Consider the following 24,954-nt stretch of genomic DNA (forward strand, 5'->3'; position numbering starts at 1 on the left):
TCTGTCTGTCTGCCCTCGTCCCCCTCCTCCTCCCCCTCCCCCTCCTCCTCCTCCTCCTCCTATCTCATCCTCCCGCTGAATGTGGATGCTCTGCAGGACTCGGAGTGACTCAGGTTTCTGTATCAGCACAGATAACTGGCAACACAATCGTGGGGAAAAAGGGCAGCTGTGGGAAAGAGGCCAGGTCATACAAGAGGAAAAATACATATTGCGTATGATGATGATCCCCTCTGAAGAATCAAATTACGGGTCAACACAGTGATCCTATTTTTTGGGAACTTTTTCCTGATAAAACAATGACTCCGGATTATTATGATGATAGTATAAAAATGTAATAGACTGAACAAAGACTGATAAAGGATTATGCTGTAGACCTTGGCACGATGCCACTGTTTTATTACACGGCCCACTCTAATGTGCAGTACTCTGTATTCCTGCAGTCGATCTCTGATTTACACATACCAACAGACAAATGGAAAACATCACTTTCCCCTTCCTCAGCCCAGTTTAGCTAATGTACTCTTCCATTTGCGAGGCCCAGACCTACAATATAATTACTTTAGCTACTTTTTTTCCTTCATAAAAAGCAAACAGAAAAATACCTGCTGTGCATACTTAGGAGCATCTCCCAAAGGGATCAGATTTTCATCACAAATGGACGGCTGGAGCGAAGGTGTTTTTCCGTGATGCTCGATGTCCGTTGCGGTTGTTGACGATAATGGGAGCAAACAATCTGTTAATGTGCCGATAAGAGGAAATGAAGGCTCATTATTGAAGTCTGAGCGGCTGTTAGAGGGAGCACTTAAGTGAGACACTCACAACAGGCTGACAAAGAAGGAACATTAATATTTAACAAAAACTTTAAAACTTAAGACTGCAATTACCTCCAGTTAAAAATTATTCTCAGAAAACATGAAATTACTCGTGATCTGATCTGTCAAGCCAAGACTCAAATATGGAGTTAAAACAATCATGTGAGTTTTAACAGCATCACTTTCAATTTTTAGTAATTTTATTAAAAAAATAAACCCTGCTAGTTTCTACTGCAGGTTATCCACTTTCTCTTTGTTTGATATCTTCTTCAATGAAATATCTTTGGTTTATGGACTGTTATTGGGACAAAAGTTATCTAAAGTCATTGCTTTTGAATTTTCGTACTTTTTTCTGATTTATAGACTAAACAATAGAATGACTAAGCACATTAATATGATCTACGAACAGAGCCGATAGTTGCAGCCTCACTCAAATAAAACTGATGAAGTAAACCTTTTGTGTCACTCTATGGTGAAATATAGGCACCAAAGTTGGAAGTATTTATGACTCTTGCGGTGTGGTAATAATAATTAAAAAAAATAAAAAAAATAAAAAAAATGCATGCCATGTTGTTGACACAGTGATGTGTGTGGCGTGGTGGTGGGTACAAATATTGCTGAGGCGGAGCTCTTGACACGTCTTTGTGGGTTCCTTCTAAAACGAGCAGATCAGATATGTAAATGACTCTAATCGGCCCAGAAATGTAAATGTACGAGTGAATGGTTGTTTGTTTGTGTTTGTGTGAGATTAAGCCCCAACCACAGATCAGCAACTTGTCCGGGGTCTACCCCATCTCGTTCTCAGGGCATGCTGGGATAGCATCCGGCCACCTGAACCCTACACAGATAAGTGGCTACACTGATGGGATGGTTGCATCGTTATGTGGGACCTCTAGACTGTGACTCATTTCATCATTATGAAATCACACCAACGGTGCACACACTCGGTGTCTGAAAAAGTTCTTAAAATATCAATGTTAGACAAGAAAAGGCTTCCAGGAATATTTGAACGGAACGCTTTTTGTTTCTATTCCTACGAGACATGAGAAATGTCCTTCAAAATCATTGACACCGTGTTTCCAGTGAAAACGACTGAAACGTGTTCCTCTTACCGCATGTCAATAAGGACTATTAATATCCTAACCTGGGTGGGAGACCTGTTTATTTCTGAAATACCTTGAATAAATCCAGTGCATCTCCTGAGATTGAACCTGGAACGTAAAATCATCAAATACACTACCAGTAAAAAAAACTAAAAAAAAAAAAATCCTGAGAAATACACCGCAACACTAAACTGCTTGTCATATCAGTGCACAGGTGCTTTGCAAAAGAGACACAAGCAGTCATACCAAAGATTTAAAAAAAATCTTATTTGAAACAAAAGAAGCAAGAAATAACAGCTGGAAGTGGAATGTTACAGAGTTACAGTGATAAACGGGAAGAGAGGAGCGCCGACAAACATCACCGGCTTCTTTATGTATTCGTAGTGAGGTACTTGGATTTATTCATTTGTTGTCGTTGCAGCAATAAATCTTTCATTTTGCTGCAATTCTTTCACATTTCTTTACCTATGGTTGTTAATTTTTAGCAAAGTGTACTGTTCAAAAAAATACTGCTGTTGTTTTGATAGTGAAGTCAATTGTTTCACCGTAAAAAAAAAAAAAACCTCCATGAACATTTCTTCATCACAACTCTTTATCAACCAGTCATAAGGAGTTTTGTCCAAAACTGTTTATGTCAAAAGCAAATAACAGCCAATATATCATTATTGAATCTAAATTAAGTCTCAAATACCAATAATGGTTGTTTCTCTGTGGGCTTTTAAAAAAAAAAAACATATTTGTAGGTGTGACAGTGGCCTAATGCCCAGAAGTAACATCTGTGGAAATTAACCAATCCAACAGCAAAAAAAAAAATATCCTCCTCCATTATGTCCTTTACTTTTCACACAGTCTTAGCACCACATTTGGCAAAATACAAACTCTAGATAGCGAGTGCATTTGTGTCCACCGTGACTTCCCACCCCCGTCACTGAGGAGCCAGCGGGATGCCGCGAGCGTCGGTGACTTGGCCCTCCTGCAGGTTCTTGACCAGCTGAGCCAGCCAGCGTTTGGTGGTGGTGTCGTCCTTCAGCACCTGAGCGAAGGTGCTGTCCTTCAGCTGGTCGGGGAGACACTGACGCAGCGCCTCTCGGGCTCTGAGGGGGTGGGGGGAGCTGCGTGTCAATAAACGATGTACTGTAACAACATCTTCGTATATCAAGATCAAAGATTTAAAAAAAATTAAAAAAATAAAAATCATGAAGAGGAGAGGTTGTGCTTTAGATCGGGGCTATTCACACGGCAGCCCGCGGACCGGATATGGCCCGTTTGAACATTTTGAATGTTATTATGGAGTAGGGTGCCTGGCTGGATGCTGTTTCACTGTTGTCACAAATATGAAAATGGACCTGCTATAAGCACCTCATGAAAAAAATTCTGTTTAAACCAATGTTGTTGCAATTTGCAACTGAAGAATGTTAATTTATGTACAATACACATCAAAATAAGTTTGTTCTTAATTAGTTTTCTCTTAAAAAAACAACAACAAAGAGAGCCAATAAGAGTGTCATTAAACTATTAAACTATTGGATCAATAAGCAGCATTGGTATAAGTATCAGAGCAGCAGATTGTTTTGATAGCATCATAAATAGATGCAAACTGTTTTACTATGTTCATCATGTATTTTAATGTGTGAAATTGATACCATAAAAAGGACACGCATGATTAGTCTACTCCATGTACTAATATATCTGTAAATGTTAAGAGTTAGGCGGCTATTTATGGAGGGTTTCTTTCCACTTATGGATTATCATAGACTAATCATAACTTCATGCATAAACTCTCTCCTGTAATATGCATTCATGATATGCATTATTGATATTACTTAAAGGGTTACGAGGTCTAATGGAAAATATCTTAACTATCAGGCTGATATTGGTAAATGTCAATAAAACATGGAGGGTTTCCGGGAGCATGTTGCAGAGGAGCAGACAGGTTTTCTTTCTCCATTTTTGACCTCAGAACGAGCTGCTCTGCTCTGCAGACCCAGAAGTGAGCGTACGATGTGACTGATCCATCGGTTTCACCTGCTGAGTTGCATTTAACATCTTGACATCTCGTTTGGTGAAGAATTTAGTTGCTAGGTGACAACTTAAAACTATCTGATTTAAATTTTAAGTGATGATTAATTGTCAACAAATAATTGCAATTTTGTTTTTCCTGTCAATTTTATGCCATTGTTACAGTATAAGTGAAATTATAGTTTGATAATATATCTTATGAAGAAGAAATTATTTATTGTCTGTGGTGTTTGGATTACCAACTAAATCCATGATGTTAATGTCAATATATGCTCATTTAAATGTGGTCAGTTGAACATTAGAAGTTAGGCGTCTTGTAATAAACAGTGAGTTGTGTTAATTCTCCAGTCATTTGCCAATAAACCACAGAAGAAAAAGGGTTTGCAACAAGATGACGACATTAAAAAGAGCACCAGTCAAACCTCAAGTGGTGGAAAATAACATTAATAGTGATGGAAATATTTCTGTTAGTTCCATCCAGGTATTTTTATATAGAGATGCTGGTGTTTCTGCAGGTTAATATTAGATTTCATAAAAATGTCATAAGTATAAAACTGCTTCTTTTTTCTTTTCTTTTTTTACAGCAATATAAAGATGAGAAGATTTGAAGCTTCATTGGAAATCCATCATTATTATAGAAATAAATTAATTGTTTAAATTAGCGGGCAGACATTAAGTTCTCACCACAAGCTGACAAACCATTTAACTGCCAGTCACTACAGTGTATCTAGGTCATGGCTCCTCCTAGTGGCAAAGCTGATGGTTGAATTCTTCAGTTACACTCTCCCTGGTCATGAGGGCCTGGAGCCGACATCAGAGAGATCATCACTCCTCAACAGTTAAAAGAAGTGACCACGAACGGTACCCAGTAAACACTGGAACTCTACCTGAGATTATCTGAGAGGCGAAGGTAGCAGCGAACGACGTGCTTCAGCAGACGGGCTGATGGTTCTTTGGAGAGCTGCAGCACCATTTTGCCCTGCGAAGACAACGATGAAGATTTGACATCTGACCTTCTCTTACAATGGATGACGTGTCACATGGTGCAGAGAGGCTGGACGATCAGATTCAGACATTTCTGAATAAACACTTACAAGAATCATGGCCACATGCGAGAAACGTTCGTAAGTCTGACATATGTAGGCCAGCCCTGTGTCGTCCAACAGTATCTTCTGCAGTATGAAAGTAGCAACCTGAGAAAAAAAGGAAAGGGAGAATAGTGAGATAAAGACACCATTTTACATTGTTGCCTGAAGACAGAGAAGGAAAAAAATCAGCAGGTTGTGAGAGATCACTGGTACGTGATCTAATCTGACTTCAGTCCTTCCAAGCAAGTGTGCTTTTCACTTTTATACCACCAGTCAATTTTTACTTTCGGAGTCAGTTAAGACTTTTTAAAAAGCAGACTTAATAGTTAAGTACCGTCTTGGAGAGTTCACTCCCTGATTCCATGATGCGGAGACACAGCGGGATGATTTCAGTGGTGAGAAGGAAGTTAATCACTTCTTGCTCATCTGTTTTGACCAACGCACCTACAGCAAATACAGAACACTTCTATTAGCGCCCGTAATACACTTCAAATGATGAAGACAATTTGCCGAAAATAATGCTCAATCGACAGGATGAGAGTTTACCTATGACTCCGAGGCTGGTGAGTCGCAGGTACTCAAACGGCCGTGTTTTGCTCACGGTGTGCAGAAAAGGATAAAGGAAAAGAGGGATGTGAGCTGCGAGAAAAGCCGACCTAGTGAGGAGTGAAGAATTAAAAGCACTTTAATCAACGTGAACGAACTTAGAAAACACAATAAATATCAAACACAAGACATGAGCTAAAGTTTAAATGCCTACATTAACATGACATGCATCTATATCCATGAAGAGAGAAAGGTAAAATATTTACATGTCAATAAAAAAAAAAAAAAAACATCGAAAAAGCTGTTAGTAATGTGTTGTGTCGGATTGGAAATTAGAGGAATTGATGACAGATGTAGTGGACGTACGTCTACATCTTTGTGGAGAAGTAAATCTTCTCGCAGACTGTCATCACAAACAGAAAAAGCTACAAAAATAAACTGCAATTTTCATTTATAGCGAGCGTCCCATTACCGTGTCTCTGGGTGAGAGGCGACACACTGCAGAAGAGCCAGGGCATTGCACACTCTGTTAGACTGGTGAGCAGTGAGCGTAGGCGGGTTTATAGATGGGTAGATGTTCACAATTTCCTAAAAAGAAATAGAGAGACCAATTGATGGAGGAAACTTCTTACAACTTAATTTCATCACTCAACTCGTCCGGGCCGCGCAGCCGGTGACAAACAGGTGAACAGCACCGAAGAGGCGTTACGGGTCATACCTGCAACAGGGCAGCGATGGTGCCACAGGAGTGCCAGAGCATCGGCGCCAGGTCTGGCACAGATTCCCGTTTCTTGCTCAGCTCCAACAAGGCATTTTCTCTGGTCTCTGGGCTCGACAACTCATTGATCCACTGGTAGATCTTCTCCCGGTCTACCTGGGCCAGGGCTGAGACGTTAGTTACAGCCTGTTAACAGGAAGGGGAAATAAAATAACAATTCAGTCATCTTCACCATCCAATTCAACCTCGGATACGTAGCGGATGTGATGGCAGGCAAAGAAAAATGGGATTATAAAATCACCACGAGACAAAAAGCACAGTGTGGTATCGCTTACAGTCATGATATCAAGATCGTGGAAATAAAATGTACATCCAAATGTTTTTTGCTGAATAAACCGTCAAAGTTTGACCGACTGTTAAGCCAATTATTTCACAGTCAAAAACACACATTTCTCCTCAAAGCGGGGATCCAAACACGTCGACGGTCCGGCGGAGGTCGCGACGTTTAAAACTACACGAAACAAGCCGCGCTGAACTTGGGAGGAAAACATGAATGAACGTCGTAACGAGCACGGCGTGTTGTAAAATGTTCAGGAGAGTTAAGACGCGGTCTGGTGGTGTTGAATATTATGTTTTAAACAAAGAAACCGGGGGAAAAAAAAAACATGGGGCATGTGAAGACGGTTGGAGACGTCGTCGCCCTGAGAGCTGGTCTCGTTACTCACCGCTCCCGTCGCCAGCATTCTCTGAAGCTCTTTTACGGTCTCCTAGTGTCGCTGAAAAAAAACCTACTCGTGCCGGCTGAAGTGTGGGTCGAGGAGCAAACAAATGTGGGCGCGATACAACTAAAAGTTGGCGTAACGAAACGCTTCAGAGCGGACAGCTAGCCCGAGCTAGCCGCTAAACGTCTTGACAAACGAGGTCCGGCACGCGTGTACATCAACATGACTTCAAGGAACATTACGTCATTGAAATAACAGAATATAAGAACCTTTAAAAATATAACTCCAGCTATAACACCGTCCAAACTGGCCGCTTACCATCAAATAACATAATCTTGGAGCGAGTTTTTTTTTTTTTTGTTAGCCGACGGAAGGCAACCTAGATACAAATAAGTCCCAGTATCGCGAGAACGAGGAGGGACGAAGTCTCGCTTATCATTTCCGTTGTGAATTTTCACATTCCCGCCATCATCGCGCAGTGCTGCGAGGCGTCGTGTGCGGGACCGCTGTCAACAACATACGGACCGGAGAGCAGGTGAATGCCGGCAAAACTAACTTTCTGCCCCCCGGAGGACCGACAAACGCACCTCGGTACTTTCTAAAGTTTGAAGACGAGCGCGTACCGTCCGCCAGGTAAAGATCTGCCCGGTTGTTCTCAAACCGAGACTCTTTTCTCTTTTTTTTTTTTCATCACCAAATTACAATCAGGCAAATTAGCTCGCGAGCTAGCTCCCGCTAGCCCGCTAGCCGACCTGCTAACGTCGGCCTCCTGCTCCCATTCAGCGGCTGCGGATGAGGAGACGACGTTACCCGCATCCCGGACATCCAGCTCGGCTGCTGTCACCCTGGCTATCTTCTTCTTCTTCTTTTTGTTTTTCTTCTTCTTCCTAACTTCGGTGCTCTCCGCACTATTTGCGCGACTCGTTCCGTGTGAGCGACGTGAACCTTCACAGCTAGAAGACACTCAAACGCAGGTCGCGGTGTGTCCGCGCACCGTCGCTCATCTCCGCCTGCCGCGAGGCGCGTTTGACGGCTGGTGCAAACACGGCTGACCCCCCCCCCCCCCCCCCCCCCCCCCCCGTCCTCCCCCCCCCTCTCTCCCTCTGACTGTCAGCGGTGTGTCCCGTGTGTCCCCCGCTTTGTGAAACGCGCTCCTCTTCTTGTCCAAACTGTCCCGAGGACACGTTGTCTGTCACAACGAGCCGTTATTCTGCTGTTAGCTGTTGTGCTAACTTACGTGACGTCGGTTTGGGAGTTTGTTGTGACTTTTTTTTTTTTTTTTTTTTTTTTTTTTTTAGCGAAGCAGAAAAAGCTTTGACCGACGCGGTCTGTCTCTTTTCGTTTATTCGGGTTTATGACCTTAATGACGTCATCTTTGCAGTTCATTTTTGGCTCGACAGCTCGTTTGTTTATTTCACCTTCATTTAAATGATCCAGGACCGGGCGGCGACACAAATGAACCGCAAGTCAAACTGAACCGACAGGATTAAAAATCTCTCGACAGCAGTAACACATGGCAATACCAGCATCACATCCCGACGACTCCCTGTCCTGCTCTTTCTAAATGGATTTAAAGCTTTCGGTTAAATCAAATCACGGTTTTAAAACGTGCTGCCCGTCGAGGCTGCAGAGTACCCAGATACCCTTTTCTTAATCTCTGAATAAATGTTTTGGTCCAGGCGACATGTAGAAGTCAAGTTGACCGTGAAGAGTACAGTTCATCACACGTCTGTGTGTTTTAATGACCATGTATGTAACTACGGAGTAACGACAGGAATCACAATGAATACCTTTGTGTTTATTGAATAAGTTGTGCACAAACTTTAAAGCCAGTGGTGGAAAGTAACTAAGTCGTGCAGCTGTCGACTACTACTCCACTACGTATCAGAGGAAAATATAAAACTTTTCTTTTACTCCACTACATTTGTCTGACAGCTTTAGTTACGAGGTCGTTTTCAGAGTATAGTCTTCCTGTCCATTAGAAACCATGCCAATGTTTCTGATAAACTAAAGGATTAAATCTGAAAAAGGTCTCCTTCTTCTACCCAGAAGCTTATTTAGATTAAATAGCTTATTTATCTTAAATAGCTTATTTATCTTAAATAGCCAAAGAAGCTATTTAATAACTTGGATTAGTTATAAAATGCAACATAACAAAACTGAAAACACTCGTTTTTCTGACCTCATGAAGAATTTACTTTTGAGAAATGTGTGATTTTTTTACAGGCCAGTGACGCTACAAATATATGTTCATGTCATGAATATGCTGCTTTGCTGTAGACTCTACTATACTTTAAGTACATTTAACTGCTAACTATTTTCACTTGCATGCCTTTACTTTGGTAAAGTTTTTAATCCAATATCTTTACTTGTAGTGGAGTATTTCCACAATGTGATATTAGTACTTTTACTTCAGTAAAAGATCTTAATACTTCTTCCACCTCTGGTTGAAGCACACTAGTTACAAATCTACTTTATGTAGACTGGACATTACTGCAGTTGTACTGACGCTGTTAATTTAATTTCTCCTGTGTAGGATTTGTTTAATCACAAGTCCCAGTCTCACAAGTGCACCAACAGGATCGCAAGCCATGGCAACCGTAGTGCCCAAACTCTCCAGTGGTAGCGCTGTTAAGATCCGCCTTACCAGCATTGACCTGGGCACCACCAGATGGAAAGAGGGAACTTTTGAGATCTTGGAAAAGGACAACAAAATTAATCTCTGTCTAAGATTCAACTGTGGCGGAGCCTCCAAAACTTTCCAGGTATTTATTATTTTTTTTTACAGTTTTTAACACATTCAATAATACGTCTGATTAAATGATTTATCTGATTTATCTGGGTCAGTGGCTCAGGAGATAGAGTGGGTGTCCATTTAATCACGGGATTGGTGGCTAGATCCACATGTCAAAGTGTCCTTGGGTGAGACACTTGTTATCAAAGTCCTCCTGATGGTCAGGCCGACACTTTACACGGTAGCTCACTGCCCTTGAGAGGCAAATTATATTCAAAACTTAAGTTAAGAAGGCACAAGACAGATTAGATCCTTCGCACTTAAGATGTATACCACATGAAGGTCTGAGGAATTCAAATGATTGACAGTGTGCGTATTTTTTGGGCTGTCTCTGTCTCGAAAATTAGGGAGAAAGGAGTATAATATGAACAATATGGTAAAAACAGCGCAGCACTCTGAATGCCTGATAGAAAGAAACCGTGCATGTGATTGACCCAAAACAGAAAAGTGTGACAGTAACATCTATCAGTAGTTTTCAAGGCGAGTAAAGAATTGAAAAGTGCCGGACTGGTGGAAGACGACACGATCTGACATTTCTAGAGAAGGAGTAAAGAGGAAAGAACCCCTCGTTACTGTCATCACCGCAAAGCTATTTTTTTTTTTTTTTTTTTGCACGTGTCACAGTGTGACATCAGTCAAAACCTTGGTTGCACTTAAAATAGTACAGTACAAGTTTTAGAGGCTTGTCATCCGATTGTGCGGCAAATAAGCTGAGGCTCTGGACTGTAACCATGAACTGAACTGGATTAGAAAATAAATCTCACTCATGGTCAAATGAGGTCAAATGTTTAGTTTTTGGCACTTTTGTAATTATCTCAACTGAGCCATTCATCAAACTTCAGTAGGAATTCTGGACCTGTGAATAATGTGGAAGTGACTTTGTCATGTTAGCTAATGAGTTGGCTGCTGGGCTATTGAACCAACACACACTTGCTCACTAGGTCAGGGGTCCTGTGTAAAGATCTGAATCCTCTGAATGCCCGTGTTGTTGAGGGCAAAACATTTATAATAAATAATTTAATGAAGCTGCAATCATAATGCTAAATTGACTACTTTGAATTATTTTCTTGCCTTTAGCTGAACCAGAACGTGAAGAACTTTACCCAGAATCTGAACAGGATCATGCTGACGTTGAAGGACAACAGCGTCATCACGTTGGATAAGATGTCTCCGTCTTTGGTTCAGAAGACTAAAGATTACCTGGAAAAGTTGAAGCAGGGGAAGCCAGGTAATAACGCCACTTCACATCTTCAGACTTTGCAAAGCTTTTTTGACGGTTCGCAGCGAAATATAAGCAAAAGATGGAAACCAAAGTTACACGGTTTTTATTGAGAATGTTGAACATATTAATGAGCTTTAATTCTGATGATCTTGCACAGTATATCCATCATTTTTTTTGTTGCGGCTTTGTTTGAGTTGTATTTCTCAAGCGGTGCTTTATGTGGCATGAAGGAACACTCGACCGAAGACTGTCGTGACTTTTGAACCACCGCCTTGTTTACTATACACTAAATATTTGTGAATGAACTACGATAGTGGACACAGAATGGCCAGATTAGAAGGTTAATACAAGCATTTTGTTCAGTTTGATTATTTCTCGTCCGACACTGCTTTGCGTCTTCTGTTGTTGCGTCCTGTTCCTTTTGTTCTTCATGTTGTACTCCTGAGCTGAGTGCTTACTGTCCATCTTGATACGGAGTTTAGTTTAAAGAACGTGGGAACATCTTAAACAGGATAGGAAACTCTTATTTCTGCTGATTTTATACTTATTTGTGAAAATGTGTCTATATTTGCTTTTGTTTTGAATAAATAGCGGTATGTTTTGAAATCATGATGAAATGGCTGCAGCGTTTTAAATGACTATCAGGAGAATTCAATGTCCAGTGTAGCACTGCTCAGCTGTACTGGAAAAATATTAAAATGACAAAAGTTCGAAGATGCAGCTCTTTATCGCTCTTGATTCATCTGCATTACGGAGACCAATGGGATTTTGTATTTAGAAATGCCGCAATGAACTAGTATCACCGGAGTAGTTACAAAATGCAGGTAAAAGCAAAACGAAACAGTATTTTTTTCATGTTTTCTTTCCCGAGTCATTATCGTTTTTTTGTTGTTGTTGTTGTTTTTCAGTTTTAAAATCATCCCACGGAAGTGCGAACTTCAGCGTGCTCGGGAACCGATCTGTGAAAAATGAAACCAACCCTTCAGGGGAGAGGCAGGTGAGCATCAACACAGAACAACAGTTTCATCCTGAAAATATTCAGACAAAGGTACGCGTACGGTTCAGTTAACATTCAGACTCCAAACACGTTTCAGACCACGCCGAGGCGGCAGAGTGCAGAAGGACGGGAGGACAGCACACCGCGGAAACCTCTGGGCAGCCCGAGCAGAGCGACCTCCACTCCCACTCGCACCGGACTGTCTGAGAACAGGTGTGGTTGAAATTTATATTGGCTTCTGTTTCACTAGTTTATGACACAGAATGGAAGGGTCAATCCAGCTTGTAAATTATTTATTATTTCTGTTACTGTTGTTTCAGGAGTGAAAAGAGAAAGAGACTCCTGAACTCTGAAAGTGACCTCACTGAGGACTACCCCAAGGAAAATGACTCCTCCAGGTAACAGCAACCGATACTGGCCAGACTGAATTGTAGTGGCGCCGGATGCAAATAGAATCACATGACTTCAGCAGCCTTTGGTCAGAACTGTTTGCTCGGGTTTTTACTATGGTTTTTCCCCCCCGTTAAATCTCGTGGTAAGAGATATAATACAGTCAAATAACTGTTATTATATATGTGTAGCCGCTTGACAAAATGGAAACCATTTGTGCCAGCAATGTGCCAACAAAGAGTTTATTTTGACCCAATAAATATATTTAAAGTCCCAAAAATATATATCATTTTTTTCCAGCAACAACAAAGCCACTTCAGATCCTTCCAGGAAGTTTCTTCTGAGCTGCAAAGAAAAGCTGAAGCAAACAGAGGAGAACAGGAGCTCAGGTAAACTTCATCCGCAGCTTAGTAGCAACGCCATCGGCATAATATGCACTTAATAGCCATAATAGGCTGTTGTTTGTGTATTCATGCACATATTAGACTTTTTTTTAAACTCCATCTTTACAACATATGTGCTTTTTTGTGTGTGTGTGTGTGTGTGTGTGTGTGTTGTTGTATTGATTTTGTTTTACTAGAACCAGTAAAATGATTTGTTTGCCTTTAGTAAATTATGAGGCCTTGGATCGATTTTGTTCTCCGCCTTCCCTGTAGCTCCACTGGGTTCAACTCCCCTTCAGCCAGCGTCCTTCTACGGCAGCCGATCTGTGACTAAAGACTACAGCCAGAGCCACTCTTTCCTGGACAGGTGAGTATCTGAGGTCCCGGTGAGGTTCGCTAAAGCCTGTGATTAACACCTGTATGATCGTTACTGCTAATATTCACCTTAGGCCACCCAGCACGGCGCAGACCACCACAGCCAAGAGAAGCCTCATGCTGCCCAACCACGCCACCCCCGTTCAAGAAGGTGCGACCCTCTCTGGACTACGGCGGCTGGAACAAGCAGAGGCCATCCACCCTGGCACAGCCTCAGCCCCCACTGCAAGGGTAAGAATAAGCCCCACTAAATGGGACCAGATATTTGGTTAGCATGTATTTTGGATCTAATATAACAGAATGAAAGGAAAATTGGAAGAAGAAGCTGTCGCTGCCGTTTACGATGTCATTTCCTTTTTTTTTTTTTTATCAAACATCGCAGATTTTCCAATCTGGGCAACACTTGCTACATGAACGCCATCCTGCAGTCTCTCTTCAGCCTTCCCTCCTTCTCTAATGACATGTTGAGGCAGAGCATCCCCTGGAAGAAGGTGCCCATCAACGCATTGCTCAGGTACAGTATTATACTCATTCATCTTGTGTGGGTAGAGGTAGATTAAAGGGAGGAATTATGCTCCAGTATATCTTGAGGTTATTTAAGCGACTACAGGATTGTGGTCTTTTCACAAATATGTGTTAAAAAAAATGTTGAAATAAAAACTACAAAATCTGTGAAATCACTATAAAATGCCTTAAAAAAAAACAAAAAAAACGTAGAACATTTGTTCTTAATGCTAAAGGATGCCCTTTTCAAGACATGTTTATCAGAGCCTGTAGCAATTTTGTGATACTTAAACGTTCGTAAAAGTGCGTTGTGTCGTCACTCCTTGCAGGCGTTTTGCTCACCTCATGGTCAAAAAGGATGTGGGCTGTCCAGAGACCAAAAAGGACCTCTTGAGGAAAGTGAAGAGTGCCATCTCCTCCACAGCTGAGCGCTTCTCTGGAAACATGCAGAATGTAAGATCTCCCACCAGAGTCGGGTGTTCAGACTAGTGGTGCAATACAGACACGTGAAAAGTGCAGCTGGGTATATTTTTGACATCTTTGAGTTGAGCTTTACTTTGAGGGAGCCGCTGTGGAAAACGGTGGCAGATGTAAAAAAAAAAAAAACTACCTCTAAAATGTACCAAATAAAGTTTGCACACACATGTCCAATATAAAGTATTCACTATAAAGCTTTATAAAATGTGCCATCTGTTGCAAGACTCCGGTTGTGGCTGAAGATTATTTATGACTGCAGCTGTATGTTTGGAGCCATTGTCATGCTGCAGTGGGAATTTGAGATAAATTAGTCACCAGTTTTCTGTAAAAGAAAAGAAACTTAGGAGTCCAAAGCGTTTTTAAATGTTTGACTGTAGATTTGAAGAAGCTTTGTATTTCATAAAATCTGTTATTTTTCCTCTCGTTTGACCCCTGTTTGTAAACACAACGCGACAAATCAAAGTCACCTTAAAGAAGTGATTTTCACTGTTGTCTTAAATCTCATCAGGATGCTCACGAGTTCTTGAGTCAGTGTTTGGACCAGCTGAAGGACGATGTGGAGAAAATGAACAAGAGCTGGATGAACGATGTCGCCGCCTCGTCGTCGTCGTCGTCGTGCGAGAACGGTCAGGAGGCGACGGCAGCGTCATCGGCGGGCAAGGTGGAGCCGGGCGAAGAGGTGGACACCACCCGCATCTACACCTGCCCCGTGGCGGTCAACATGGAATTTGAGGTCCAACACACCATCACCTGCAAAGGGTGAGGCCTGTCCCCCCCGTCCATCATCTGACGTTATCTCGGCAATAGATCCCTGTAATGCATCTGTGAAAACTCTCCGCGTGTCTCTCTTTGGCGAAGATGAAGAAACGTTTGTGATGTTTTTTTGCGTTGTGTCTCAGCTGTGGCGAGGTGGTGACCAAGCGAGAGCAGTTCAATGATTTGTCCATCGACCTGCCGCGCAGAAAGAAAACCCTCCCGCTTCGCTCCATCCAGGATTCTCTGGATCTGTTTTTCAGGGTGAGTCTTCTACATCAACAGGCTGTTAAACATCAATTCTGATAACATTTTTTTTTATTTATTTGTCTTAAGACTGCTCTCCAAGCTTTTTATTGGATGTAAAATAAAAAAAATCTCTGTATGAAACAAGGCAAACAGCCCTCATCTATATATATTTCAAAGTGTAATAGCAGTTGTATTTTTTTTTTCCTTTGACAGATGGAGGAAATCGAATACTCGTGTGAAAAGTGCAACGGCAAAGCAGCAACTGTAACTCATAAATTCAGCAAACTACCCAGGTATCTACACTCAGACGACTAACATGGAAGACATGCAAAATACAGACACTCCCTATTAATCAGCAAAAGCACACATCATTGCAAATATGATTTTAGATGCTGCGTCGCAACAATCAGAATCACAACCAACACATCTAAAAACGACTAAAACTAAAAGGAGCGCTTAAAATTAAACAAAGAAGCTATTTGGTTTTAAAATGTGATGGATGCTGTCTCCCCACAGGGTGCTCATCCTCCACCTGAAACGGTACAGCTTCAACGCTCAGCTGTCTCTGAACAGCAAGCTGGGCCAGCAGGTGGTGATCCCGCGGTACCTGACCCTGCTGTCCCACTGCACCGAATCCACAAGACCCCCCATCGCTCTCGGCTGGAGTTCCCAAGCCTCCGTGTAAGACATAACAAACACATTAAAAGAAAATGTCACAAATACAACAAACTAAGCTTTTCACACACTGTTTACCTACATGTAAAGCTGTTGAGTCATCTCGTAGGGTTTTATGTTAAAGTTCTCTGACTGACCTGGACCGTATTAACTACAACTCAACTGGCTAAGAGATGATGGCCAAAAAAACAATTTGCCGTTTAAAGGTTTTCTTTTTCTTCCTTAAAGTTCCAGAACACTCAAAACGTCACAGTCGGTCAACTCCTCCACATTACCTCTCCGGTAAGAACTGCAAAAAAATGGAAATAATCATGTCAAACAGAAAACAGTGAAAAAAAGTAGTATTTAATTTAAGCTGGGAAAAATAGTGGGGGTTTTTTTCCCCCGTAAAACTGAACTTTTAAGTTGCTGCCATTTGTTCTTTGCTCCCCTTTGATGTGTTGTGTGTAATCTGCTACATATTGCATGACTAGCTAAGACGGAGTCATTAGTTTTCTACTTTTGGCTTGTAAATTTGATTACTGAACTGTGACTGTGTAGGCGGATTGGAGGGAAGGTGGCCAACTCCAGCTGCACCTCGATCCTCGTGGACTCCGACTGTGAAGAGGAGCCCAACAGAAAGGTGAACGCGAGCCGCAAGCGACGCCTCAGCAGCTGCCTGCCCGATGACGACGAGCGCCCAGAAGAGGTGAACATTTACTTTTATCTCTTGGACATTTATGTTTATGCCTCCTTTTTTTGTCTCTGTCGCTGTTGTGATACGGTTTATGTGTTTTTCTTGTGGTTATTTTTAGAGAGGACCACCGATGGACTCGGCAGACTTCAGCGGCATTAATGACGATGAAATGCTGGCAGCTGTGCTGGAGATGAGTCGCCAAGAGGCCAGTTTCTCTGCGCCGCCTCCCCTGGAGGACGAGCCGACCAGCAGCCCCGACACGGGGTTTGGTGACACGGATGCCCACGACCTGGCCTATCACACAGACCTGCTGGAAACGGATAGCAAACAGCCTGCAGGTATCCCAACATCCTGAGGTTAATACAGTCAGGAGATGGGGATTCATTAGAGACGGATTGTACGAATGTAGCATGGAAAAAAAATGTTGTTTTGCAAGTACACAAAGCTTAAATCAATGCGCCTTTTGACATTCATACAAAGGCTAGGTTGCCTAAAATATGATGTCATAAACAAGGTCAAATTCAATTAAAGCTCAAGTATACGATTGTGGGCGAAGGTGTCGTGTAGAATTGAAGGATTAAGTGACTAAATGTGCGTGTTGATCTTGTGTAGATGTGCTGGATTCCCTGGACTTGACGATGGATGAAAACAAAGAGAACCAGACTCCGGAGAGTGTGCAGCAGCAGGGGGAGCTGGACTGGGTTCAGCAGTACAGTCTGGATCAGGAGAGGGAAGAACAGGAGCTGCAGCAGGCTTTGGCCCAGAGCCTCCAGGAGCATGTAAGACCAAAGACCATGTGACGTCTGCTTTAAAGAAATGACCTGTGTCGTATGTGCAGCGTCTTTTTCTCCCATCCTAATGACTAATGTTGACGGTCCAGTCTGAGCTGATGTTACATTATAGTAGTTCTTTTCTTAATCTTTAAAACGTTGTCGTCCACACTGACTCGTGTACTTAATGATGAAGTAGACGTTCAAAACCCAGCAGACCTGAATGAAAATGAAATGAGAATGAATCCCTTTTCTTCGCCACATCCAGGAAGCCCAGGAGATGAGAGAGGATGATGATCTGAAGAGGGCCACTGAGCTCAGCTTGCAAGGTATTCACCGAAAGTTATTTTGCTCGTCAACAAGCTGGTCGTTTCTACGTGTGGTCTCCTGACACTCCCACACAAACACCAGTTTTTGGCTGAGCATCTTTGGTCGAACAAGCACCACTGGTTTTGCAGCAGTTTTGGCCACTACCGGCACCAGTCAGCTGGCAGCGGTGCAGACATGCTACACAGTGGTGGAGGCGGTCAGTCAGAAAGGAACCTTAAATGTTTAAGGATCTGCTCTCCCCTTGTCGACCAACAGAGTTTAACAACTCTCTGCCGGAGCTGCTGGGCTCCGACGACGACTCCGGTAACGAAGACGTGTTGGACATGGAGTACACGGAGGCAGAGGCCGAGAACCTGAAGAGAAACGCTGAGGTGCTTCTTGTCCTTCTTTAAGATTCATTCATGTTCAATGGTCGTGATCATAATAAAAAAAAAAAAAAATACTAATTGTTGATTTACTCTTTTTCTACAGTTGTGTACCAACATACTGAAGTAAAAAAAATAGTTTTTGTATGTAAGAACTAGTCTGGCTCAACATGTCTGCTTTGGTTTTGTAACTACTAATAATTTACAGGATATTTTCCACAGTTAAACATGGAAAAGCTTAATTTAAACAATTGACAGTTAAATATTAAGGTATTTGATTTATGCATTAAATAGCGTTAAAGTCATTTGGTTATTTGTTAGTCCACAAAAGGTCTAAAGTCCAAGAAAGCAGCGGGCACGAAATAATAGTGGACGTTCCAACAGCTTGCACTGTGTGGCGATACGCTCTTGACTGATTTAATATTGTATTGATTCTTTACTTAGTGTGTGTTTGAAGGCGTTTCTGTGATATCATGTCTTCACATTAGGATTAACGGAATAATCTCCCCTCGTATATCCACAGAGCGGAGACTTGGCCAATTCTTTCAGACTCATCAGTGTTGTCAGTCACATCGGGAGCAGCTCCTCTTCTGGTGAGCACTCGTTTGCCCGCATTGGTGCCGAATCTTTTTCTCAAACCGCGTCACAGTTCACTGGTTTACACACGATGCTGCTGCGTGGAAAATAATTCATTAACGTGCTCCAAAATCTGATCAGCGTAGCGCGATGGTCGTAGATGAGCTCATCGCCTCTGGCGGCAAACCAGAATGTCCGCACAGCCGGTCTCGTGGCACCGCAGCTGTCGTGACCCTGTGTTGTGCTTCATTTTGACAGATGATGTATGGCTCATAAAATAATGACTGTTGGAGGAGCTGGTGTTTACGAAGCATGATAACATTTCTCACTGCTCTCTCTTCAGTGACAAATACTAAGACCTGATTTTGATGTCTCGTGTTTAGAAAAAGCTCTCGTCTGTAATCGGTTATAAACACAAGCTAACTGCAGTTTTTAAATGTATGAATCATTGTCTGTGAACATGTAACCTCTTCTGTAATGACAGTACTTGTTACTCTGTACTACTTGTAATGTCTCCTTTTGGATGTTATAGTTTGGATGTAATCGTCGTTCAAACCACTGAAACGAGAGATTTGATATCAGCTGTTCACACCTGGTTAAATAATGGTTAAATGAATACAGTCCTGGTCCTGTAAAAACAGACGCAGCTGGAGAAACCATCACAAACCAGCTTTAAATTAGAGAGCAGTCACTTGTGCTGATTGGCTTTGAGTCTGATTGATTGATGTCCTCGCTTTAAACCGCCCCGCACTCCATCTGTATCTGTTTTCCCACCGTAGGCCATTATATCAGCGACGTGTACGACATGAAGAAGCAGTCGTGGCTGACCTACAACGACCTGGACGTGTCTCGCACGCAGGAGGCGGCGGTGCAGCGAGACCGCGACCGCAGCGGATACATCTTCTTCTACATGCACAAGTGAGTTGACAGAAAGAAGAAGAAAAATAACCAGATGGGTGTCTGGAAACAACTTCTCTCTCCTGTTTGTGCGGAGTACATTTAATATGCCCAAATGTTGAAGACCATCCTCTTTCATCTCGGGTGTGTGGGGTTTGACTTTCATATCGCGTACGTGAATGGAGGTGTTGTTGTTGTTGTTGTTGGTGGGCGTGTTTTCGGTGATGAATTGTGAGTTTACACAGGAAACGCTGCCTGCTGATCTTTGTAGTTTGACATGAACTGGCTGTAACCCCTCCCCCTCCCTCCCTCCCCCCTTCCCCATATCACCTCGTGTTCCCTCAGAGACATGTTCGAGCAGCTGTCTGAGATGGAGCGATGTGGAGGCAGCGGCTCTTCGGAGGCGGGGAGGAACGTCCTGCAGCCGCTCTGAGCGCTCTCGTCCTCGGACAGCCGACGCTCTCGTCCACCGCCGATCCCCGGGAGATGAAGCCGACCTGCGAAACAACCTTCAGTACTACCGACTGCCGTCCTTTCTCGGTCGTCTGCAGGCACTCGTCGTCCTCGACCGGATCGCTGCACGCCAGGCTAAAAACCAACACCTGTCGACGCCCACACAGGTGATAAACTGTTAAGACTCTTTAAGATACCAGAAAATGCAGTTACAAATGTTCAGTGGATCAAATTTTGCCTCCCGTGTTTTTGGGGCTGGAGTTTTTTTTTTTTTTTTTTTTTTTTTTTTTTGGGTTCTTTGCTTTGATTTTATCAACCGTTTTGTAAAAAGTTTTCTTTGTTTCTTAATTAATACACTTCTTCTTTAAAAGCAGACTTTCACTTAAGAACTATCAAAGACCAGATGCTACTGGTGCTTTGTGGATTGTATGTTTGCAGACCCTTTATTTCCCATATAGACTAAAATAAAGATATATTCTATGTTGGAGCATAAGCTATTATAGAGTTAGAGGGTTGTTGTATTTAGCGGGTACATTTTTGGTGCAATATTTATGTTGTGGCACGAACTGGCCAATTCAAATCAGCTTTCTGTCACTGTGTGGATGTTTTCCCGGTTGCTTTGTTTTAGTTTTTTTGTGCTTGACTTGTTGCCACCCAATTGTTTATCTCCATATTTTAGAGATGTGAATGGAATCTGTCTAAACTATTTTTCTCTGTCGGAGCCCACTTCATTCTTTTTTGTGGAGTTTTGACCTTGTGCCTCCCAAGAAAAAACTTTTTTATAAACATGTACACAAGCTTTACTTTGAAAGTCGCACCTCGTTGTTTTTGAATGTTTGTCGAACCTAAACGATGTGTTAAGTCAGATTTTCTTCTATAAAAAGCCAACAGATTTTTCTATTTATTGCAACATAGGGTTGATTTTTATCTGAATTAGCCCGAGATAAGCCACAGCAAATAGAGGTCATTACTACCAGATCACCAGGAAAGCAAGCTATAGCATAAATGTCTTTTTATTTCACCACCTGTAGGGGCAGTATACAGTATTTACCTCTCTGCGAACCCTGTTCACCTACTTCCTGTCAGGCATGTTTGCTTACACAGTGGAATATGTGGGAGTATTGTTCGTCCTGTACCACACACGGGCTGTAAAATCTTTTTTTATTTTCCCGTTACCACTGTAAAAATTAAATCACATTAAATATGCCACAAGTGATGTCCAACATTAAAAATGTGGTGTCATATCCAAGCACACCAAATTATTTCCTAAAATTTGCATAAACTAAACAGTAGTCAGTGTAGACCAAATGTGACTTATGACCCAGGCCTATATAGTTGTTTTTTTTTTCTTTTTAGGAAGTGTGCACTATTTTTAGCTGACTTCCTGGAAGTACAGTTTGCTGTTGTCGGTTATCATGGACAAAAGTTACTCAAAGTTTTTTGTTTTTTTTCTTTCCGAATGTCCATGTCTCATCTCCCTTTCTGAAAACTTTTGTGCTTACCTGAACCTCCTGTCCCCAAATGCAGTGTAAAGAGGGTGAAAATGTATTTGTGAAGTGAGAATGAACAGCTTTTTCTACCCTTCATACACAAGTGACTCTTCCTAAAGCAGATTTTAATAAAAATATTCCAGTGAAAGTACACAGATGTTGTTTTATTTCATGTTTAAAACGTGTTACACAAAGTCTTAACTTCCAGGTGATTCAAGTACTTAAAAAAAAAAAAAAAGCACGGCAGCGGGCGAGACGAACGCTGTCAGTGTCCTCATACTTGTTTATGAACCACGGCAGTGAAACAGCAGCTTGAAGCACCGTAGAACTCCCAGCGCAGAGTTTTATCTGCAGAATTCGCAGGGAGGAGTCGGCGTCACCTGTCCTGACCGCATCTCTTCATCAGGGGCTCCAGATGTCGGCCTGTCAGTCTGTTGTACTCACTAAGAATGTACTGTTCCCTCTGCAACATCTGGAAACAAACATGTGCATATGATCGTTCAGATGTCAGTGAGATCGTAGTTCATACATTCATATAGTGCAAATATTCAGTTTGAGGGGAAATAAGCCTCCATTCAGATCTTAAAACGATTGTTTCACACTTATATATATAGTCTGTGCTGTGGTTTGTATGTGAGCTAAAACTTAATTAAACAAACTGAAATTAAGAGATAAATGAAAAAAAAAAAAACGAAAAATACACTGACAATTATTCAGTAAAAGGGAAAGTTTACCCAAATTTCATGGAGCCACTACTTCCAGTGGTATCTTGCCATCCTTTTATCTTGCTTGTTTTGTTTGTTTTGCAGTCAGAGCCTGACAGATATAACGGCTGGCCGATTTCACAGATACATCGGTATTGGTGCATATGTTGGCCGATGTGAAAACCTTTTCTATAACTTAATGCAGAAAAACATGCTTCGGGTAAATGAGGACTTGTTCAATTTGAAATTGTTATTTATGAACATTAAATTCCCAGTGACGTTTACTGTTTCGGTAGCCTGGCTCTGCCTGGCTCAGCTTCAGTGTGCTCTTGACGATAGTCTGAAACCGTGTTACGGTTCGCTCGGTCGCTCTGAAGGACGGACCAGTGAGTCACTGACCCCCTGAATGATGTCGAAGTAGTTCCAACAATGATGCTGCTGCTGGAGTTTCGGCACTCAAATATTCATGCAGTGAATTTTTTGTCTGGTAATATTAGATATTTTTGTCACAAGTGTTTCATAACCACATTTGGGAGATCATTATAAAAAAAAAAAAAAAAACCGCGCGCTTATATAAACTATATACAGAATGTATAGATAAAGATTATCAACTGATATGTCAACATCAGAAGTTTTTGTACTGGTCCCACAAATCCAGCATCACTCCTGCTCTTTTAGAAATATTTGCCTTTCAGATATTTTTAGTACTCTCAGCTTTTTAAAACATAATACATTTTAATAATTCAGCACCAACATCTCTTTTCCAAAACTGTCCCAAATTCCTTGGCATGACTCACCAACCTGCTGTGAACATTTCTAAGTGGAATTACTTATCATAATATCAAAGAACAAGTCTATCTATTAAGACCGATGACGATGTCCTTATGAAGCTCCATGAGAAAATGTCTTTCCCCATAAACTTACAAACCTCGGTCCATTCTTCCTCCGTCTCATGCCTGTAGCCCAACAGGTGACAGATACCGTGAGCAGTGACAACCTGAGACGAGACGAAAAGAGCGGAACAATTCATCAATAACAGCAAATGACATGACTGGAGTCATTTGTAAGCAGTGGCAAGTTACTCGGGACATAGACAGGATGTCTAAGTTAAAAACATGAATTACTGATTCATTTACTATTCTTTTTTTTACTAAATTATCCACCACCTTGTGGGAGCTGGCAAACTTTTACCATAGACCCAATACGTGAGAGACATTGTTCGGTGTTGCAGCTACTCACAGTAAGAACACCGTGCAGGTCGAGAGACTCCTCCCGACACTGCTTCATCACAAACTCCACCCCGAGGAAAACGTCCCCGAGATTCAGCTCATCTCTGTAAAGAGGAGAAGGCAGCTTACCAGGTCTCAGGTCCTGAAAACACAAGGAGCTTTTTAAGGATGGTTGCCGATACCAACGTTAAGTACATGCAGTCTTTGTTACTCGTAATGATCGGGACGACGGTTCTTAAGACGGACGGTTAGATTTGTATTGTTGAAGCACTCGAGCTGTCACAATTGTGGTTGACGTCCCCAAACATAGGACACCATTGCTTTTAAGCTTAATATCTAATTAATGATGGCATTTCTTTCAGAAGACCCACCACAACACTGACCAGAAGGAGTGAATTTGGATAATGACACCATAACAACTTGTGGGAAACATTTATTGACTTTGTATTTCCAGACAGAAGTTAACGCTTTTTGAACGGCAGTCTATTGAAGCCAGAGGTTTAGCTTTAAACCAGCCCCTAGTGGCCCTCGGTGGTATTGCACTTTATGGCACTTTATCCATTTCCAACTCATTTCGGACAGTCTTTCGCGCTAGTGTGTAGGTGCAATTTTATCAGCTTCTCATATCCGCAGAAATGTCTATTTCACATCGATGCCGATATTTCATTGGAAAGATGATATTATCTGATACCAATGAAAATCATTGTGCATTTCTTTGATTGGAGAATTCCTAGTATAAAGCGGTAACCCTATCCCATTAGATTGTGGTGATTGGTTTGCCATTTTTATTGAGAAAAAAAAAAAAAAAAAAAAAAAAAAAGCCCAGTCAAAGACAGAGCAGCATGTCAGTAAAACACTTTAAATAAACAGGTGGAAGTCGAAGAATTGATAGTTTTGCTGTCATATTTTTTTTGTTTTTTTGCAAGCAGCCATATTTACCTCGTAGAATGGAAACGAGAGGACGTCCGTGGGCAGATTTTTCTTCCTGTAAATGTTATTAATTTGCTGAATCCTGCGGTTGTCCACGCAGATGACACCCAGGTCAAACTTCTGGATGCCCAGTATGTGTCTCAGCGTGTCGACGTCTCGGCGCAGCCTGGCGCGTCGAAGAGGCACCACCTTCTGGAGGTTCCGCAACACTACTCCCATTTTAAACCTCACCGTAAAAAGAGCAGGGCTTTCCGATAATGTCGACACATAAGTGAGCGTTAAGGCTGACCCGACCTCCGGCGACGCGCAGACACAGTGATTCTTAGGCGGTAAATTTACGAGCGATACCATTCAGAAGAGGCAGAATTCAAGGTGACACGTATCAAAATGTAGTCCTTCAAAACCGACAGATTACGGGTTTTTTTTTTCCCTGGCTTGTCTAGGAGTGATAATAATAGTTGGTACAAATATTCTCTCTGTTAAGGAAAGCTGTGGCTTGTCTGTTCAAGACCTCCTCGAGAACCGGCGACTATTCCCGGAACCGAGTTTACCATTGAGCGGGGACCACGAGATTTGTCGGACCGGAACCGGATGCAGGGAAATATTGGGAGCCAAAAAAAAAAAATCAACATGCTATAAACACAAACTGTGAAAGGTGAGGGCCTTTTTTTTTTTTTTCTCGCGTGAGCGTTGCAGAATTTTTCTAT

General features: G+C 42.0%; 3 protein-coding genes across 5 annotated transcripts; 1 reads left to right on the forward strand and 2 right to left on the reverse strand.

Annotated features, from left to right (window-relative positions):
- Window positions 1–2,162: 2,162 nt before the first annotated feature.
- Window positions 2,163–7,814, reverse strand: cnot9 (CCR4-NOT transcription complex subunit 9). 3 transcript variants are annotated; one of them, XM_069154885.1, is made up of 8 exons: window positions 7,761–7,814; window positions 6,287–6,472; window positions 6,041–6,156; window positions 5,569–5,678; window positions 5,357–5,466; window positions 5,029–5,127; window positions 4,822–4,913; window positions 2,163–3,009 (listed from the first exon to the last, which is right to left on the reverse strand). In XM_069154885.1, exons 2-8 carry the CDS (start codon window positions 6,326–6,328, stop codon window positions 2,841–2,843), a joined length of 738 nt encoding a protein of 245 aa, XP_069010986.1. In that variant the 5' UTR covers window positions 6,329–6,472; window positions 7,761–7,814; the 3' UTR covers window positions 2,163–2,840. The 3 variants fall into 3 exon arrangements, with proteins under 3 accessions (XP_069010986.1, XP_069010985.1, XP_069010984.1); XM_069154884.1 differs by lacking the exon at window positions 7,761–7,814 and adding an exon at window positions 7,278–7,492; XM_069154883.1 differs by lacking the exon at window positions 7,761–7,814 and adding an exon at window positions 7,012–7,492.
- Window positions 7,479–21,529, forward strand: LOC138201404 (ubiquitin carboxyl-terminal hydrolase 37-like). Its single transcript, XM_069154882.1, is given in 25 exon segments — window positions 7,479–7,641; window positions 9,545–9,773; window positions 10,880–11,030; window positions 11,933–12,021; window positions 12,119–12,234; window positions 12,342–12,419; window positions 12,712–12,800; window positions 13,068–13,161; window positions 13,244–13,307; window positions 13,309–13,400; window positions 13,552–13,683; window positions 14,003–14,126; window positions 14,659–14,909; window positions 15,050–15,167; window positions 15,366–15,445; window positions 15,669–15,833; window positions 16,056–16,109; window positions 16,368–16,515; window positions 16,622–16,841; window positions 17,116–17,282; window positions 17,542–17,602; window positions 17,859–17,974; window positions 18,492–18,561; window positions 19,324–19,462; window positions 19,787–21,529. Coding segments are annotated over 24 exon segments (2,880 nt in total). The 5' UTR covers window positions 7,479–7,641; window positions 9,545–9,599; the 3' UTR covers window positions 19,875–21,529.
- Window positions 21,528–24,787, reverse strand: LOC138201406 (endoribonuclease YbeY-like). The gene is made up of 4 exons (XM_069154886.1): window positions 24,257–24,787; window positions 23,328–23,459; window positions 23,017–23,085; window positions 21,528–21,856 (listed from the first exon to the last, which is right to left on the reverse strand). The coding sequence occupies exons 1-4, from the start codon at window positions 24,596–24,598 to the stop codon at window positions 21,761–21,763; spliced, it is 639 nt and encodes a 212-aa protein (XP_069010987.1). The 5' UTR covers window positions 24,599–24,787; the 3' UTR covers window positions 21,528–21,760.
- Window positions 24,788–24,954: the final 167 nt, after the last annotated feature.

This window comes from Embiotoca jacksoni, unplaced genomic scaffold (genome assembly GCF_022577435.1).
Source record: "Embiotoca jacksoni isolate LCO1_2020_lvr unplaced genomic scaffold, fEmbJac1.0.p SCAF_2, whole genome shotgun sequence".
Lineage (NCBI taxonomy): Eukaryota > Metazoa > Chordata > Actinopteri > Embiotocidae > Embiotoca > Embiotoca jacksoni.